Source organism: Fusarium solani (genome assembly GCF_023522795.1).
Source record: "Fusarium solani strain SB1 chromosome Unknown bctg00000005, whole genome shotgun sequence".
NCBI lineage: Eukaryota > Fungi > Ascomycota > Sordariomycetes > Hypocreales > Nectriaceae > Fusarium > Fusarium solani.
In genome coordinates this window covers 2,729,529-2,748,278 of record NW_027072153.1, presented here as the reverse complement: position 1 = coordinate 2,748,278, position 18,750 = coordinate 2,729,529, and the positions used below count along the sequence as shown (strand labels likewise).

Here is an 18,750-nt window from a genome sequence, read left to right as displayed (position 1 = left end):
TATCACCTGGCACCCCCATCCCGGCTCCTTTCTGTGTGCGTAATCTCGCTCTCAACCAACAGCACGTCTTACATGATGCCAACCCCACTCGCTGCAGCCTTGAGCAACTGCATTCGAGTTCCGTGTATCTGGGACTTTGGCTCATTAGGGGCTGATTTCCTACCCTCGTATCTCGAATCTCTGAAACATACGTCTTGATGTAGATAAAAAGCTGAACTGAAGATATCATCGCCAAGACACCACAGTGTTGTTCTGCTTGGCTCGTGGACCCTGTCATCACATCTCTACAAAAAGGGCCATTGGCCTTTGTACCGAAGACTAAATCATTTCTCTCTAAAATTCAAGATTTCTTTTCAGTCCAATGTCCCGCTCGAACCAAGGTCGCAGCACTATCATGACAGTGACTCAGCATCGGCTGCAGGCCTTGGCCCCCAAGACCCCCATAGTATCAAAAGCAGGGCAAAGTCTCTCAGATGAGCAAGTTGTACAGCCCTTGACTGGTGGTCGAATTTGCTCCGCCTCCATGCCTTGGCTAGTGCCGGACCTTTCGTATTGAGCAAGTTTGGGATTCAAATCGTTGCTCTACTCTCCGTCTTGGGAAGCTTCCATTTGGAGTGTTACTTTCTTCCAACACTTTGGTTTGGGGTTGCAATATGTTCTTGTTTGATATTACAGAAAAATTTGATGTTGATCTTGAAAAAAACATGCATTGTTTGATTAGAGGAGAGGAGAGGAGAGCATGCAGCTTGCCCCGGGAGGTTCTTTCATGGTTTGGGCGAGGTCGTGCAAGAAAAGTCGGCTCTCCAACCTGAACGGTTGGCGGGTTAAAAAAACACGGCAAAGGATCCCAATGAACTGGAGCTATACGCTGAGCTGGGAGAACTCTGGGCCGTCAGTTTTCTATTCAGGAAGAAGTATCCATGTTTATCAGTGTAGTATCCTACACGCCGACCAATGCAGGAGAATAAAGGAAGGACAACCAAGCCTTATATGACCAAATTAATAACTCCAACAGCTGTAACCGCCGCCAGCATGCACATCGCCGTCGTGACAGTTGTAGATCTAGACCCCGCGCTTCGAGGCTCAAAATCCTTTATACACTGGTCAATACAGGCGTCCAAATCCTTCTCGCTGCTTCCATCACTGTACCGCGTCTTATCACCAGTGTAATACTTCATGTGGCACCGTCTTGTACACCCAAATGCCCAGCAAGATATGCGGTTCTCATCGCTACTGTCCCACCCGTCCAACTCTCTCTGGCTCCAAGTCCCGTTTGCCCCAAGCAGCGTCGTCCGGCTGCTGTAAGAATATCCATTGACTTTGGACTGGCCTGTCTTGTAGAGGCTAGCGGAGATGCGGATCCGGGTCTTGTCAGGCGCAACGTCGGCGGGGATGGTGATGTTGACGCGATCCGTGTCCAGGGGCACGCTCCAGACAAGCCAGCATACCGGTCCCGCACCCCATCCTGGTGGCTCTAGCGCGAGGAAGACGCGGTAGGCGTTGAATCTTTTCCGAGCTTCGTGATCAGACGCGTCGATTCTTGTTCTGATTGTGAGCTCCTCGGTCTGACCGGCTGTGATGTTCCAAGGGACGACGATTCCAGTCTCGGCGTTGGTGAAGGTGGCCGCCAAGAGAGTGAGGGCGACCACCCGGAGAAAGTGTGATATTAGAACCATTAATGAGAGTATGAAGCGAGAAAGTTAAAAAGAGTGACTTGCTCTGCTTACAGAGGCAGAAGACGAGAACGAGTGGGAGTTCTGTTAATGTTAGGGGTTCAATCCCTGTGTATTTTTGTTTCCACCCCTGTGTTACTAACCACATCTGGTCACCGCTTCGGCCATTTCCCCTTTGAGCATCCACTTGGAAGGATCACTCAAACAGAGAGAATGCACGGTGTTGGACAAGAGATGATAAATTCAAGGATGATGACTTGAGATGAAAGAAATATTGCTATCTTTGTTCATGGAAAATTCTCTAGTCATGTTGACACGAAGGTAGCATGATGTAGAGTCCAAGATTCAAGAGTAATAATACTGGCCATGCACAACCTCGAAGTGAGAGTTCCTTCATCAGAGTTCTATTGTTTTGAATAATAGCTGAGAAACAATCTCATTCGGAAGCACTTGAGGACTGTCAGGGGGTACGTAGGCTTGTGTGAGATAATCTTATCAATCGTGGCCCAACAATCGTGATGGTGAGATTCTAGTCAGGCTCCGCGGGAACTCCGTGAACACAACTTGAAAATTGAAGAGAGCTCCCTTGAGCACATAAGAACATTAAATGACTCAAAGAAAGGAAATAATTCTAGTCTGGCATAACTCAAAGCTACCATTTCCAGATGTAGTAGATATAATATTCAGAACCTTGGTCAACTGTTCTGAGTGCAAACAGAACAACAGCCAGGAGGCTGACCGGAGCTTCCGCGGAGCTGAGACGGACCGTGAAGAGTCCGGACAGAACTATAGACCATATATAAATTACCTGTCTGCCATCTCCCAACCCTTAAGTGATTTCTTATCTGATTGAAACATCTCCAGGCGCCGTTGCATTGCCCTTGCAACTCCAACCCGACCTTGAGCTTCACAACTGAACTCCTTAAGGCTACCTATAAAACGAATCACAATTCATCGCCATGGTACCAGACAGCATCAAGCTAGTCGGCAAGGCATTGAGCTTCTTCATTCCTTATCTCGGAACACTAGCTGCCCAGCGCGTGGCTGCTATCTATCACAACTGGACATGGCACGACACGCCCGACGCCCAGAACGTCGTCGTCATCGGAGGTTCCTTTGCTGGCATTGAGCTGGTGAAACGCCTGGCAGAGACTCTCCCCACGGGATACAAGGCTGTTTTGATTGAGAAGAATTCTCATCTCAACTACTCCTTCAACTTCCCTCGCTTTTCTGTCATGACAGGACACGAGCACGAAGCTTTCATCCCCTATGACGCTACTTGCCGGGGAGGTCCTCCTGGAATTTTGACACGTATTCAGGATACGGTCGTGGACATTACTGAGAAGCAGATTATTCTAGCTTCGGGGACCAAAATCGACTACACGTACCTTGCCATCGCGACAGGTTCCTCGCAGCCACTCCCAGTGCAAGTCTCAGCAACCGAACTTCCAGATGCTTGTAGAGAGATGCAAGGCGTGCAAGAGAAGATCAAAACGAGCCAGAGGATCGCCGTCGTCGGCGGAGGAGCCGTGGGCATTCAGATTGCCAGTGACATCAAGAGTTTTTACCCAGACAAGGATGTCACGCTGATACACTCGCGCGGCCAGCTCATGAATTACTTTGGAAAGAGGCTGCAGGACTATACCTTGACTACGCTTCGGGATGAGCTGAAGATTCGCGTTCTGTTGAATGAGAGACCCAAGCTGCCGCCACAGGGGAATATGGCTACATCGGCAACGCTGACTTTCTCGGACGGTAGTGAGGAACAATTTGATCTTGTCGTAAGTTCGAACTCTGGTCATAAACATGAGCAGGCTAACTGGAAATCAGATTGGGTGTACCGGACAACGGCCCAACTCATCCATTCTGCGGTCTCTTTATCCCAGTGCCATTTCCAAAGAAACATCTCGGATTCTAGTCGAATCAACTCTGCAGATATCAGGAGATGGATCTCTCGCCTCTGGAGCCCGCATCTTTGCTTTCGGAGATGTCGCTGACCACGGAGGTCCACACATGGCACGAGCAGGATGGATGCAATCTAGAGTCGTACTGGACAACATCCTTGCCATGATTCGTGGGGAGGAGCCGACTCAGACGTACAAGCCCAATATGTTTATTGAGGGTGCCATCAAGTTGACTCTGGGGAAAACGCAGAATGTCGTCTACGCCATGGAGAACGATGGTTCTGATGTGTTGGTTCCCGGAAATGGACATCTGGACCTTGATATCAAGCGAGCGTGGAGTCAGTTTGGTGCAGATTTCAAGCAAGCAAGTATTCCTAACTGAGACACAAGGAACTGTTGAGGGGTGGTAGATATTTTTTTGACGCTGAAGGTCTAGACGGCACGGCAACTAATAATTGTTTGTAGAATTTGTTTTCTTCGCAACGCATGTACCTGAGATTAACATACAAGTTTATGCCTGATACATTCTAACCCGCTTGTGACCGTGATGCATGCTAATATGAACGGCATTGAGTTTTAATGCTGTCATTTGTTTACCATTTATTTCTTTGATATTGGGCCTGGGGAAGATGTCATCGATACCAACGATGCCAATGCGAGACAGAACTGTCAGCCAGCCTATCTCAAGGAAGGCAAAGGAATTATAACTAAATGTTACAGATTTCTAGACAAGGTCCAGATAATGCATCTAGTGTGGCTTCACCCTTAATAAGTCATAAACCTTGCATAATTTCGAGAAGCAAATCGATCGGTGGTGAACAGCATCTCGAAGATAGGCAAGATGGCTATTGAATCCTGTTGAATGATGATCTACAAATTCAGCACACTTATTGGCCGGTTCAGTTTTCCGTCTTACAAGTTGTAGTTATAGATTGTTCAGGCGTGAATCTTTATTTTTGGCGGTATGGGTGATAATTACCATTTAACTAACCTGGCTCGTAGACCGAAACTGCGTGTTTAGACACTCCTATTGACTGGTCTCACCAATCAGCATATGCTTCGACTGAGTGATTTCACACAGTCCCCAGGTGGTTTCTTGCCTTTTCAGCTCCGGCTTATTCGCCGGAACCCCGCACTTGACATCCGGGCCGAGACTCTAAGGAACATGTCTGGGCGGAGCACCGATAGCCGTCCTCATAGCCGCCGCCACGCAGTCCGTGACGCCGACTTCTGTATCCGACATACCGAGGAAAGTTGAACTGAGGGGGCACCCATCGACCCGAGTTTCTGACTTTGTTTGTTCACAAGAAACAAGCAAGTCAAATCAACTAAAAAAACACTCGCTCTTTCAACACCTCTTGAGCAACATGTCAGACTCAAAGCAAGCATCCGGCGGGGGCAATGAGCGCTTCAATGCTGAGGCTGCCGCCTGGGATAGCAATCCCTTTGTTCATGCCATGAGCCTAGAAGCCTGGAAGGCTATCCAGAAGTTTGTACCCTCCCTCTTTGGCGGAACTTCTTCACGACCGGACGTCCTCGAGATTGGCTGTGGAACTGGACTCCTCAGCTTGGAGGTCGCCCCCGCCGTGAACCGCTTGGTGGCCGTTGATGCGGCTGAGGGCATGATTGAGGTTCTCTCGTCGAAGCTGAGCAAGCCGGATGCACCCAAGAACATTCAACCTCTCGCCATCCTTCTCGAAGACCCAGAGGACAAGAGACTCCCGCCAGCAGACGAAGCCAAGCCTGATGGTCCAAGACTCAAGTACGACCTCATAACCTCACACTTGGTACTCCATCACATTGCAGATCTGAAGCCCGTCCTTACAACAATGCTCGGATGTCTCAAGGAGGGCGGCATGGTAGCCCTAACGGACTTTGAAGACTTTGGACCCGAAGCGAGAAAGTTCCACCCAGAAAGCAAGATGGGTGGTGTCGAACGTCACGGTATCCCGAGGGAATGGATGGCCAACCTGATGAAGGAGGTTGGGTTCAAGGATGTCAAGGTTGAGGTTGCGTGGGATCATACGAAGCTGGTTGAGAAGTTTCCTGGCGAGTTTAACGGTCTCAAGAAGGGTGAACCGGATTTGGATGCTAGGGTTGGAGAGTTGATGAAGTTTACTTATGTGATATGTATGGGGAAGAAGGGTTGAGGACTTCAATTCAAGGTCTCATTGTATGTATCAAGTTGTGGTAGAAGTGCTTAGAGGTAGTGAAGGGATCCTATTTCGTGGTCAGGGTGAACCGCCAGATATACTCACTGCCATCTGTATAAAGACATTGCTTCAAAATCCAATAATGATTTTCAAATCATAAGCAATATCACATTACATCCTCATTGATCTTCATGTTTGTGCTTGTGTGAACTGAAAGGACCCCTGTCTATTGATTGGCCAGGTATCTCAGATCGCTATTCAACACCCCAAGGCAGAAGATGATGCAAGGACCCACTCAAGCTCACGAGCCACCAACCGCCGCCGAGCCACAGCTTCCTTGTCACTTCCCAACATCACCACCATCAGCTCCAGCACCCGACGAGGCTGACTGGGTCTGACTCTTTTTCCTCCTCATCTTTCCTTTTGCTCTTGTTCTTCTCTCGCACATTTATTTTACTATGCTCTAAGAATAAGCCCCATTCCTACCCCATACTCTGCTCTATTCATCGCCGACTCTCCCGCTCGGCACGCGACCCCGAGGTCGCAAACGCCGATCATGCCGCCGGCCGAACCTCAGAACGCCTCCACGAGCGCGCCCCGATCGACCGATGCGCCGCGGCGATGCTTCATCTGCCTGACCGACCAAGACCCTGAAGACCCCCCGGGTTCGTGGGTTGACCCCTGCGGATGCACCCTCGAGGCCCATCAGGACTGCATGCTCTCATGGGTCACCGACTGCGAGCGATCCAACAAACCCCTCCAGTGCCCCGTATGTAAAGACCGCATCCAGCTTGAAGGGCCCTGGGACCCCGTCGTTGCCTTGACCGATGTCGTCGCCTCCAAGTTCACCCGCGCGAGTCCCTTTATGCTGCTCGGGTCTGTTACTCTAGGCGTGCAGTTCAGTCTGCAGATGTATGGCGCCTTGGCCTTGTATTGCTTCTCCGGTCGCGAGGCCCTGACCGAGTTTATCCTTGGTCCTGAGGTTTGGACTCACGGAGAGGCATCGAGGGTCTTCTTGAACAGAGGCAAGAGGTTGCGCAATGCGCTGGTGCTGACCAACGTCGGTCCCGCTCTGTTGCTTGGGCAGCTGATGCCATGGATTGGCAATAAGGTCTTCTTGTCTACAGCGTCTGCGGTATGTGACCTTTGCTTCTTATATTATGCGATGCGCCATCATCTAACGGCTCAACTATAGTATGGTGTATACCAGGCAATGCACGAGGACGACTTCTTTACCTGGCCACCCTCGCCCCAGCTGGTCATGGCCGTATTCCCCTACATCCGATCGGCATACCTCAACGCTTGGCGCGAGTTTGCCTTTCCCTACGAAGTCAGCCTGAACCGACAAATCATGGGTCTCCCCCTCTCGAGCCTAGGCAGAACGAGCCCCCCGCCAACGACGGTCAGCCTGAGCGGCGGAACGGCGAGGGCGGCGTCGTAGGCTTCCTCAATGGTCTTATTGAGGCTTTGGAGGCGGACGATGGCGACGACGAACAAGATAATGATGCTGGAGCTGGAGGGCAGGTGAGAATCGGTGGTGATGGTGAGGATGGAATGGTTCTCGAGCTCGTCATCGAGGAGATTCAGGATGCACCCGAAGAGGATGAGGACGATGATGATTGGGTCGAGAGGGCGCATGAGCGTGCCCAAAGACATGGAAACGCACGACTTGACGAGGACGAACCTGCACCACGTCCGGCGCAGGAAGCACAACGAGTCCCAGTCCCAGCTCCAGCCCCGGCTCCGGTGGTTGCTGCTCCCGCACCTGCACCCGCGGTTGACAATCAACCCGCGGAAAGAATCGAGCATGAAGCTCCCCAAGCACCACCGGCTCGTCGGCCCGGGCTGGGAACAATTCTTTCAGGAGTATCCAATGCGATAGTTAGCGCCTTGATCCTCCCAGGTCTCTCCTACGCCATGGGCGAACTGCTTCGCCTGGCACTTCCCAAATCATGGACCATAACATCCCCACAAGGAAGTACAGGGCGACCTGGTCTGCTCCAACAACAATGGGGACGAAGCCTGGTAGGAGGATGTCTCTACGTGGTGATGAAGGATGTTCTTAGGCTGTACACCAAGTACCGCAAGGTGGCTGCCATAGGAAAGCGACGGGTGAAGAACGTTGACCGGGAGAGGAGGCGGAATGGGAGATGATGACCTGTTGACAGAGTATTCGACATACCCAGTATACTTGAATGATTGTATGCATTAGATGGAGTTTTGGGTGTCTCTGCAGGTGACAGCGGGTTGAAGGGATATTGCAGATGAAAAGACTACGAGTGAAACAACTCGACTCTATCTGGCCCTTATTGATGTGATTCTTAATTTATCCAGTATATCTTGTGGTGTTTAGTACCTACCCAGTTGTTGGGATCCCCCTGCTTTACTCACCTCGAAGATACGTATCCCTCCTCACCGAGGTGACCGTCCCCCACATTTTGACGCTTGCCCCACGTGGAACCTTCCAGCCCAAACTCCACGACGCCTCAGCCGCGGGGCCCTTTTTGCACCGTCTCCGTCTCCTCTTCCTCTTGGCCTTTTGATTTTTGGATCACATCTCAGCAGTAGACTTTTTTTCCAGTTTAACCTAGCCCGCCCGTCTCCCTCTACGACCTGTTGACAGGTCTTCTCTCTTTCGCCATGGTACGGGCACATGTTCAACCTCCTCTGTGTGCCTCGAGAATGTATCGCTGACTCTTCACAAGGCGTCCACACAAACCTCCAAGCAGCGCCTCGCGCTCGCCATCTGCGACTTCCTCTCTGCCTCGACAAATGACGGCACCCTCACCGCCGACGACAAGGACTCGATCGACGTGGCCATCAACTGCATCGCCGAGTCCTTCAAGGTCGACCCCACCGACACCTCGGCCGTCGCCGCCGCCGTCGGATCCCAGAACCTCCTCCAGATCTACTCTGTCTTTGAAAAGGCCCGCGCCGACAAGCCCGCCGCTGCCGCTTCTACTTCCGCCCCCTCAGCCCCCGAGCCCACCGAGGAGCAAAAGAAGGAGTCCGAGGGTCTCAAGTCAAAGGGCAACGCCGCCATGGCCCAGAAGAACTATGGCCTCGCCATCGACCTCTACACCCAGGCTCTTGGCCTCAACCCCGCCAACGCCGTCTTCCTCTCCAACCGCGCCGCCGCCCACTCGGCCAACAAGGACCACGCTTCCGCCCGCGCCGACGCTGAGGCCGCCGTCAGCATCGACCCCGGCTACACAAAGGCCTGGTCCCGCCTGGGCCTCGCCCGCTTCGCTCTCGGTGACGCTCGAGGTGCCATGGAGGCCTACGCCCGTGGCATTGAGCACGAGGGCAACGGTGGTTCCGATGCCATGAAGAAGGGTTACGAGACGGCCAAGCGCCGTGTCCAGGAGATGGAGGCTGAGGAGGACTCGCTCAACCGTGCCGCCCCCGGCGTCGGCGTCGGCGTCGATGTCAACGCCAATCCCGGTATGCCCGACCTTGGTAACCTCGCCAGCATGTTTGGCGGTGCTGGCGGCCCTGGCGGTGCCGGCGGTGGCATGCCCGACCTTGGCAGCATCATGAACAACCCCATGTTTGCCAACATGGCCCAGAAGCTTATGAGCAACCCTGACTTGATGAACAACCTCATGAGCAACCCTCGTCTGCGCGAGATGGCCGACCGTTACTCTAGCGGCGGTGGCATGCCCGATCTCAACAGCCTCATGTCTGACCCTCAGATCGGTGAGATGTAAGTCTTGGTCCCCAGTCCCCTTTCTCTTCACAACAATAAAACTAACGATACTCACAGGGCTCGATCTATGATGGGCGGTGGTGGCCCTGGTGCTGGGGGCAACCCCTTTGGTGGTGCTGGTGGACAGGGCGGTGCGCAACAGTAAGGAGGTGGAAGACGAGGCAACATCATTATACCATGGCCGTTAGATGATCTGGGTTAACAACACACCGTGATGAGACGAGACGACGCATTGATAAACGTGGCAACGTAGCAATGTGCGTGCTTCTTTTTGAGCTTTGAATAGAAACTACAAAAGCTCCTCATGGTCCCTAAATGTGCATGCATGCTATGCTGTTCCTTGCCTCGCACACTGCCACCTTGAATAGAATACATGTCTAACAACCACCGCCAGTATTACCTCGGTCACCCTGCCTCGAGCCTTTTATCTATTGCCGATAACGCCATATTAAATCCATGACCTGGCCGACCATGTCCTGTTTGTTTGAGAGATGCTTCCCCCCTAAACTTTTCCTGCCAGTAATCCGTTGACATTGTGAGTAATATCGTCGTCTTCCGGCATCTATATCGATGCACAACTCATGCTTGTGATACTCTAGCCTGTTTGCGTACCAGCTACACCACCTCGGTAGTTTCCTCGACCTCGTCGGCCGCGATACCAGGAACCTTTTCCTCGTCGACCCCCGCGGTTACCACGACGTTGGCTGGATACGGCGGGTTCATTGCCGCCGCCCGAAGGTCCGTTGCTGTCGGGCGCATTGGTACTTGGTGGCATGGCGGGCCTATTATCGCTCATGATTCTGACACCCGAATTCTCCTTGCCCAAGGAGCTCCCTGCGTTGGCTGGGATATAGGTCGCGCTGCTGCTTCGTAGGGGCTCCGTTTTCTGACCACGAGGTTGCTTCTCCGGTGAGTGAGCAATGGCAGGTGTCTGGTTGCCTCCGCTCTGCGTGGTCGAGGGCAATGCATTGTTGTGTTCGATGGGCTTGAGAATTTGCGAGCCACTTGTTGTACCACTCTTCATGGAAGGGAGTGAGGCGTGACGATAGACCTGTGGCCTGTTAGAAAATGGACATCTTGTTGACGAGAGTCACTGACCGGAGACCTTGGTTCCTTTGAGACAGGATCCAAGGCCGCTCCCTCTGTATCACTCCCCTCCGACAGCTGACCCTCCGATGTTTGCGACACTTGGGATGGCTCGCTCTTGGACTGGACCCGTCGAGAGTAGCATGGGAGTTTGAGCTCAAAAGATGGGGCACGAACGCCATCATCTTGGGTTACACTGGTTTCAGGCGCCACCTCAGCCTTCTGATGCTCAGCTTCGGCATGGCCTGGACGATTCTTCAGGGCACGGTCCACAGCTGCGATGAAAGCCTTACGTTTCGCTCTGGATCCAGCTCGAAGTCCGACTTTTTCGCCATCACTGACGGGCTGACCCTCCTAGAGTTGGTCAGAGCCCGCGGTCTTCGTTCTGGCTTCATCTTGTTCAGCAACTTCATCAGACCATTGACGGCTGGTCTGTAGGCTCGTGCCCATCGTTTCACTCTGCGCCCCGGAAACCTCGGATTCCTCGGATGTCTCAGTTGCGAAAGTTTGTCTGGCCTTGGCGAGCGTCCGTGGCGTAAACGTGGCGGCAACAGGATTCAACCGGGTTCCCTACAAGTAGAGGTTAGAATCGCCAAAGGCTACTTTGCTTCGGCTGACTCTACCTCTTGCTTGCGCTTGGGGGTTGATGTTAGTTCCTCTTCATTGGCTTCTGGCTTCGACGAGTCTGCTCCTCCGTTGGCCGTTGGCGCGGGCTTGTTGACCTTTGACAGTTCTGTTCTGGTCTGCTCCGAGGACAAGTCGTTAACAAATCCTGCCTGACCAGCCGAGTTGTTCTTGTCTTCATCATTCGATCGGACAAAGACCTGCTTCGACCAGAGGTCTGCGTATCTTCCACCAGCTACAATCAATTCATCGTGGTTGCCCTGCTCAAGGATCTCGCCGTTTTCGACGACGATGATACGGTCCGCGTTCATGATAGTTGATAGGCGGTGGCTATCATGGTTAGGATAGGCTACTAAAATACGCTTGAGAGTACTTACGCAACAATGAAAGTAGTCCGTCCTTGGCATAATCTCTTGAAGGATACCTGGATCTGCTGCTCGGTGTCTGTGTCAACTGCACTGGTAGCCTCATCCAACAAAACGATGTCTGGCTTCTTCAGCATTGCTCGGGCAATTGCAATGCGCTGGAGCTCGCCTCCAGAGAGTTTACTGTGAATGTGAGCGAGCGATCATATACCTGGTTCTCCGACTACTTACACGCCTCGTTCTCCTACTCGTGTCTTGTAGCCTATTTCGCATTAGCAACGCTCTTCAGACGACCCGTGAAGAACAACGCACCATGGGTAAAGCCCTTGATCTTATCATGAATACACGCCGCTTGGCATGCTCCAAACACTTCCTCGTCGCTCGCGGTGATTCTTCCGTACCGAACGTTGTTCATGATCGTGTCATCAAACAGAATCGGGTTCTGGGGCACAACTCCAATTCGATCACGAAGACTGTGATGTGTCAGCAAGTTAACATGGCGAGCAGAGACCAGATGCATCCTTACCTGAACAAATCAACGTCTCGGATGTCCTGTCCGTCAATACGGATAGATCCCTCGCCAACATCGTAAAATCGGTCCAAAAGTTTGATCAGGGTGGATTTGCCTGCTCCAGTGGCTCCAACAAATGCAACCGTCTGTCCAGCCGGAACATGGAAGCTCACATCTTTGATGATGCCCTTCTTTTTGTCGTAGCTGAAGCAAACCTTGTCAAACTCGACTTCGCCAGCAACAAACTTCAACGGCCGAGCTCCCTTCTGGTTCTCAACAGACGGCTGGGTTCTCATGATGTCAAGCAATCGTTCAGCATCGATGAAGTCGTCACTGACATTCTTACCCAACTTGGCAAAGAATTGAAGGGGAGATGTCAGCTGAGCCCAGTACATGAGAAGCATAGCAAATTGACCGGGGGTTGCGTGTCCAGCCCTGATGCGGTAGACGGCCAAGAAGGCGCTCGCCAAAAGGCCAGATGTAAGCACTAAGGTCTGAAATCCGATAGAGATGTACCACCCGAGGACGTATTGCTGCTCCCTAAGCCAGCGGTTGGTGACTGCATTGGCGTGTCGGTTGTCTTCATAGCCAATCTGGTTGAAGGCACTGACGGTTTGCCATCCAAGGAAGCCTGACTGTCGAACATAGTGTTCCTCGTACAACGCATTGACACGATTGCGACTTGCCGCCTTGGAGTTGGCAACGAGTCTGCTGGCGATGAGTAGGAAAAAGACTCCTGTTGCCATAGTAATCAGTCCTTCGTAGGGTCCAAAGGTGATGGAAAGATAGACGACGGCCACACCCATGTCGATGAGCATGGGAACAGCGTAGAGCAGGACGTTTTCGATCACGTTAGAAACTGCGCTGCCTCCATAGATGGCCATCATCATGTCCGAAGAGCTCTTGGAGTCGTGAAAGTCAGCTGAAAGATGCATCATGTGCGAGTAAGCAGCTCGCGTCAGGGCGTCATGCGAGTAGTACTTGACGGGGACCCAGAGCCATTGACGAACAAGCTCGATACCCGATTCAGAGGCGGCCAAGCGGAGAGCAGCAAAGATGATGACGGCGAGCCAAGGATTGGTTTGGTCAGATCCGCTCAAACTGTCCATGATGATACCTGTCTGGCGAGGAATGAGCAAATGAAGCGCATTTGAGCCAAACAAGCACAGGCAAACTGCCGCGGCACGGAGCTGAAGACCGATATTGCCAACAGGCCAAACGTATGGAAATAGGATCTAAGAATAAGTCAGTCACAAGTTCGGTGTCAATGGAGTCGAAGCAAGGGTCGGGGCATGTCATACCTTGAATCCTTTGGCGTACTCAAACCAATTACCACCTTCTTCGAGCCGCTTCTTCATGGCTTCTTTGGCCTCCCTCTCACGTCGCTCCCAGTTATACTCAGGAGTCTCCTCGGTGTCTTCCTCTTCAGCTTGGAGCGTTGATCCGTACCCGGACTCCTGGCTATGTTGAGACAGGCCAGTGGGGCTGCTAGGTGAGGTTGTCGTGTCCTTGGGGAGGAGGGGTTGCCGCTCCTCATCCGAGCTTGGCTTGAGTGAGGGACTGAGAGTGAAAAGAGCCACCAGCAAGAGAAATGAGAGGCAGCGCAGAGCAACCACAGCTGTATCAATGATGCTGAAAACGTTGGGCTGGAGCAACAGTCCTAGGCCTGCCGATAAAGCGAGGATGGTGACATCAAAGACGAGACCGAGCAGCCAGGAGCCGACAAAAGGGTATGATGGGTCATCTTCAAGGTCAAGGCAACGGCTGAGGTGAATGCCAAAGACCAGAATGCAAGACAAGTGTCCGATGATGATGTGGTCCTGAGTAGGCCACTCTCGCGCCAGGAATGCCTCAGTACCAACCACGGCTAGCTGAGCAACGAACGTCAAGATGCAGAGGAGGGAAAGCACCAGAGTCGTCGTGCGGCTGGGGCGGTTCTGCTTGCCATTTTCGCTCTTCTTGGAGGCGGCCACTGTGCAAGCCGAAACAAGGGAGGAGACGATGAAGTAGAGGAAAACAGTGGCCGGATAGATGTAGTACAGGACCACTAATGCGGTCTCTGCCGGTGAGACGGCTGTCATCGTGATGGAGCTTTGATCGACCAGCTGGGCCGGTCAGGGGAGTGCAGCTATCCCGATCGCGCCTGTGATAATTTTCTTGGAAAGAAGGGCAGTAATTCAACCAAGAGACGGGATAGTTGAATGGCGACTGGTTTGTCAGGATGATGGGTGAAAAAGGTATCGATGGCTGGCGTGAGGGGTCCTGCAGAAAGGAGGAGAGTGGGAAAAGGAACGGCTTTTGGCCTGTCAAATGAGCGTCCCGCTAGCCGGTCGTGATCCGATACGCGGCGTCGATGGCGGAAATCGACTTGAAGCTCAAGTCTGGCTCCGATGAAGGATAATCTGAGAGACCAATCGAAGGGTGCAAGTTGAGGGAATCGCGATCACAGGACGCGGTGGAACGTGACCAACAGGGTCTCGCCTGCACACTCTCGCTGCTTCTTCTTTCACAGCGGATGCTGTGTCGCGGCTGCTGTTTTGGGTTGGTTGATTCGAGGGAAGGTGCGATGTTGAGGTTGCTCACGGGACACTCTTTCCAGCTGTAGATCGTCAGCTGTGAGAGTGAAAAGTCTTCTCACTCAGCGACTGCCCAATCCCGATCGGGATTCGTCCAATCCCTTCAAGCACGATGCCTTCTGGAACCACCACTCTTTGAGGCCTTCCACGCGTCGAATTGGCTCGAGTGGAGGAGTTGCCGATGGCCGATGGTCGATTCGTCGGTTGATGGCGCGTTTGATAGATACTCCCATCCAATTCTCGCCGCTTGGTCAAATTCTTTCCCCTGACCAATTCCTTGTGCAACCAACGACAAAGCAAAAACGAGCGTCACTTCGCAATTTTACCGGTCAAACGTTGGGATTCCCATGCGCTTTCTCACATGAGAGACTCCGTTTGTTTGTTTCGCGCGGCTCGAATGCAGGTACGCAGGGAGATGGAGTGAGTGATGGATGATGCCTGTTCGCGTGGCTCCGCCAACTCCGAAACGATCAAGCAAGGGCAGCTTCAATTGGGACACGGTTGATCGCCCAAAAGTCTTCCACTCACGAATAACGATGATTACAAGTCTACGTTTGCGGAAACCATCAGCTTGAAATACGATTCAGGACGCGTGGACCGAAGGGGGGATATTTCCCTAACTCGTGACAAGGGTCGTCGTTTACGAAGCCATTCTTGTCTGTACCCACTCAAGTCTGGCCACCGTCTCACGCGCCTCGCAGAGGCTGATTGGCGTTAACCGACTTCCAGTGGCTTGGATCGCCTCGCGACACCCCTGGCTCTTTGTCAGAGTCAATGTCCATGTCCCAGGGATGCCGTCACCATTACCGATGTGGGATTCCAGTCCCATCTGCAGGTTCAGTTCGCCCCAGGTGGGCTCAAATGAGCCGTTCCGGAACCCAGATTAAAACGCACGATTTCCTTGTCCGGTCAGTGTTCTTCCCTCTTGCCGCCTCGAACTGCAAAATCTTACCATGGTCTAGGCTCGCGTGCTCCCGTGTCCCGCTCTCCCGCCTTTGAGCTTCTCCAATTCGGGCTTACCATTACCGGCCGATGACGGTCGGCCTCAATTTGGCACGCCACTCTCAACATCCAGGCCTTGGGTTAAACCATGCCACTCAACAGGAGAGCAGCTTGTGATACGTCGACCGGCTTCAGGTACTGCACGGCTCAACCATGCAACGGCCGCACAGCTGTACCCAGGAAGAAGCAAAGACGGGGCCAAAAGAAGCAACGAAACATGCAGAACAGCTCAGGCTGAGCCGCCAGAGCAAATCGACAACAAGGTTTAACGGTGGCTGTTTATTCGTCATGACACCCTTCCTAGCATCCCAATATTTGCGCCGTTGGCCAGTTCAACGTCCAAGCCAACGCCTCCTTACAGACAGCAGTCTTGACAACGGCCTGCACATCTGATTCATCACCCTGCGAAGTTCTTCCACGCTAGCTGGTTACTGGACCAGATGATAACTTGGGCTTGGTGTTTGACGTCTGCACGTGCCCACGCGACCTTTAGCCCTGCGAGTCAAGGGCGTCGAAATTCATGGGACCCATCGCAACTTGCTTCGTTTGCTTTCACCGACTTTCGCATCTGCATCCATCTCATTTCCCTCCTCCACCCGAGCTCTTTGTTGGGCGCGTCTTGCATCGCACCCCGAAGCGAGAACCTGAGCGGTCAGGTCGATGATGTCGAACCGCCAAGTCCGGGGTCCCAATATTGACCATCGCCGTGTTGGGCGCGTTCCCTTGCAGCCGTTCAATCAGCTGCAGGGGGAGGAACGAGATCTGGGTTCACCCCCACACTCTACGATCTGGGTGGGTGACAGATACAACGATCCACCTTCCTCTTGGGCATGGCAATTAATTCCTCTTCAGATGCCCTGTCTGTTAGAGGTTCTCGAACAATTCTAGTCGACTCTAGAAAACCCGTACAACACTTGAATCGGCAGCTCCAGTCTCGTCCGACTGATCCGAACAGTGTTCGAATTTCAACACCAAGGCTGCTTTTCCATGTTGCCTTGTAGCGTACACCACGTGCTGTGGCCATTGCCTTATCACAAACCGAGAATGGATCATGTCAAGATCTGGAGGTGGGTCGATGCTAATGCAGCAACCACGGTGGCAGGGCGGATCTCCCGAGCGTCGAATGCGTTAGATCAACTATACACCGCTTCCATATAGAGAAGTTTATTGCTCATACTCGAGAGACATGGGCAGCCGCAGACGTCTGGATGGCCTCACAATTTACGGACGTCAATTCATCCGAGTCAACTCTGTGTATCAAGGATATCAACCAGAGATTAGACGGCAGCATGCAAATTGGGACGGATGATCGAATATGACACTGCTCTATGGAGCTTTTATTTTTCCCAAAGAACACGAAACCCAGCTGGCTAAAATCTGGATCAACCACAAAGCTCGCTAAACTCCTAGGACCATGGCTGCCCGGCGCGGACATTACTCAAGCAACCTCCATGTACAGATGAGATATTTGCAACCGAATCAGGCATGCCATCAATATTGCTGTGTCGCTCGTATATCACGGCTCAACTGGTTATCGCTGTTATCGAAAACCCCAAGAAGAGTCCCAGTTTATCCCATCCACATGTTGGGGTTGAGGCCCCATGCCAACAAACATCTCCGACTCAGAATTAGGTAGGGGAAGGTTGGAGATGGGCTGGCCATGCATGGCCATCGTGCCCTTGTTGTACTGGTCAATGGTCATGTCAAACATGTCCTCGCCGACTTCAGATGATGCTGGGGCTTGCTGGAAGGGATGTGACCAAGTTGGCGAAACACCTTCAAACTCGGGTGTAGGCACTCCCAAAGACTCTGTGGGGCTGGTGCCGCTATTGCTTGAACCTCGACGGTATGGGCTCATTGAGTCATTGTCCATCTGGAATGCCTGAGAACAAGAGAGCAGACCGTCGACGGTCTTCTTTGCTTCGTTGGCAATGTACTTCTGGATGAGGACACAATTGCAATCAGTGTGTTGCAAAAGCTGGGTCTTGAGATGATAGATCTCAGCAGTCAACGTGTCGAAGCATGAAGAGAGGTAGCGATTTTGGTCTTCCATGGCTTGCTCTCTGGAGGCAAGAGCTGATGCTTCATCCCGTTTCCTCAGGCGACACTTGGTGGCAGCAATCCTATTGCGTTCGAGAATGCGTCGACGTCGTGGGTCCTTGGGAAGATCATCCTCATCCAGTTCCACTTTCCGGCGACCTTTACCTGGCTCCTTTGGTTCGTTCTTGGGTTTTCGACCTCGCTTCTTCTGCTTCGGGGACTCTGGGGCAAGACCAGGGACACTCATCTCCTCCGACATGCTCGAGCTTGCTTGTGATTGTCGTCGATTCCGGGTCCGGCGATTGGGTTTCGTGTCAGCCTCAACGGTCGGCATTATCCTTTGTGGAGAATCGGGAATTTTTGGTGCGGTGCTATACTGGGACGGCCCTTGGATGATGCCAAAAGGGATGTCCTGGGGCATTGGAGAGCCTCCGATTGCTTCCTCAAAGAAGGATGCATCAGGTGCCTGACTGGGGAGTGGCTGGTACACCATGTTGCTTCGGTCGGTGGGCGAGGGTGTTCTGGTGTAGTATGGAGATGGAGTCATCATATATCCTGGGGAAGGCGTCGCGGCCATTGCACCCATGGACGACCCAAATGCAAAGTCCATTGCGTGGGGATAGGAGTGAACAAAAGCAGCCATCGAAGGACCTGTTGTATGAGCGGCCCAGTGGCTCTGCTTGATCCTTTATAGGGGTGGGTTTTCAGGCCCTCTGACCACGGTAAAGTGCCTGGACAATGGTTGAGAAGCTTTGCTGATGTGGGAACAGTTGACGTGGTGAGCTTCTGATACCAAGAGAGGATATGTACGAAGGCGTGGTGATTGCAGGGCGGTAGAGTTGGAAGCAAGAGCTTAGGTGCGTTGCGTGGGCAAAGAAGTGAGAGGGGAGGTTGGCTGATATATGGACAGATGAACGGAACCAAACTGATAAGCTGGAGTTGGAGCTGGAGCGAGCAGTACCTCTCAGCGAGGGGTCAATGTTGACGATGGCAATTCAGGAACACGAGCACAACATTGATTGAGGGCACGGGTCGATCAAATACGTATGGCAGCTCCCCTCACCAGACAGCCACCCAAGGACCAGACCTCGCCGGAATGCGATCATT

The 18,750-nt window shown here is 52.6% G+C and overlaps 6 protein-coding genes across 6 annotated transcripts; 3 read left to right on the top strand and 3 right to left on the bottom strand.

Annotated features, from left to right (window-relative positions):
- Positions 1 to 986: 986 nt before the first annotated feature.
- Positions 987 to 1,676, bottom strand: MRS44_009311 (uncharacterized protein; the record flags this gene model as incomplete). Its single annotated transcript, XM_046267923.2, has 1 exon — positions 987 to 1,676. The coding sequence occupies one exon, from the start codon at positions 1,674 to 1,676 to the stop codon at positions 987 to 989; it is 690 nt and encodes a 229-aa protein (XP_046125474.1).
- A 956-nt stretch (positions 1,677 to 2,632) lies between these two features.
- MRS44_009310 (uncharacterized protein) lies at positions 2,633 to 3,959 on the top strand (the record flags this gene model as incomplete). Its single annotated transcript, XM_046280360.1, has 2 exons — positions 2,633 to 3,454; positions 3,504 to 3,959. 2 exons carry the CDS (start codon positions 2,633 to 2,635, stop codon positions 3,957 to 3,959), a joined length of 1,278 nt encoding a protein of 425 aa, XP_046125475.1.
- Positions 3,960 to 4,944: 985 nt separating this feature from the next.
- MRS44_009309 (uncharacterized protein) lies at positions 4,945 to 7,884 on the top strand (the record flags this gene model as incomplete). Its single annotated transcript, XM_065621246.1, has 4 exons — positions 4,945 to 5,690; positions 6,205 to 6,865; positions 6,926 to 7,060; positions 7,111 to 7,884. The coding sequence occupies 4 exons, from the start codon at positions 4,945 to 4,947 to the stop codon at positions 7,882 to 7,884; spliced, it is 2,316 nt and encodes a 771-aa protein (XP_065477318.1).
- Positions 7,885 to 8,370: 486 nt separating this feature from the next.
- On the top strand, positions 8,371 to 9,584 carry MRS44_009308 (uncharacterized protein; the record flags this gene model as incomplete). The annotated part of the gene is made up of 3 exons (XM_046274270.1): positions 8,371 to 8,373; positions 8,436 to 9,436; positions 9,497 to 9,584. 3 exons carry the CDS (start codon positions 8,371 to 8,373, stop codon positions 9,582 to 9,584), a joined length of 1,092 nt encoding a protein of 363 aa, XP_046125478.1.
- Positions 9,585 to 10,034: 450 nt separating this feature from the next.
- On the bottom strand, positions 10,035 to 14,106 carry MRS44_009307 (uncharacterized protein; the record flags this gene model as incomplete). Its single annotated transcript, XM_065621245.1, has 9 exons — positions 10,035 to 10,490; positions 10,538 to 10,879; positions 10,934 to 11,095; positions 11,149 to 11,479; positions 11,527 to 11,697; positions 11,746 to 11,776; positions 11,827 to 11,987; positions 12,041 to 13,260; positions 13,327 to 14,106. 9 exons carry the CDS (start codon positions 14,104 to 14,106, stop codon positions 10,035 to 10,037), a joined length of 3,654 nt encoding a protein of 1,217 aa, XP_065477317.1.
- A 3,037-nt stretch (positions 14,107 to 17,143) lies between these two features.
- On the bottom strand, positions 17,144 to 18,253 carry MRS44_009306 (uncharacterized protein; the record flags this gene model as incomplete). Its single annotated transcript, XM_046281687.1, has 1 exon — positions 17,144 to 18,253. One exon carries the CDS (start codon positions 18,251 to 18,253, stop codon positions 17,144 to 17,146), a length of 1,110 nt encoding a protein of 369 aa, XP_046125480.1.
- Between the last annotated feature and the right edge of the window lie 497 nt (positions 18,254 to 18,750).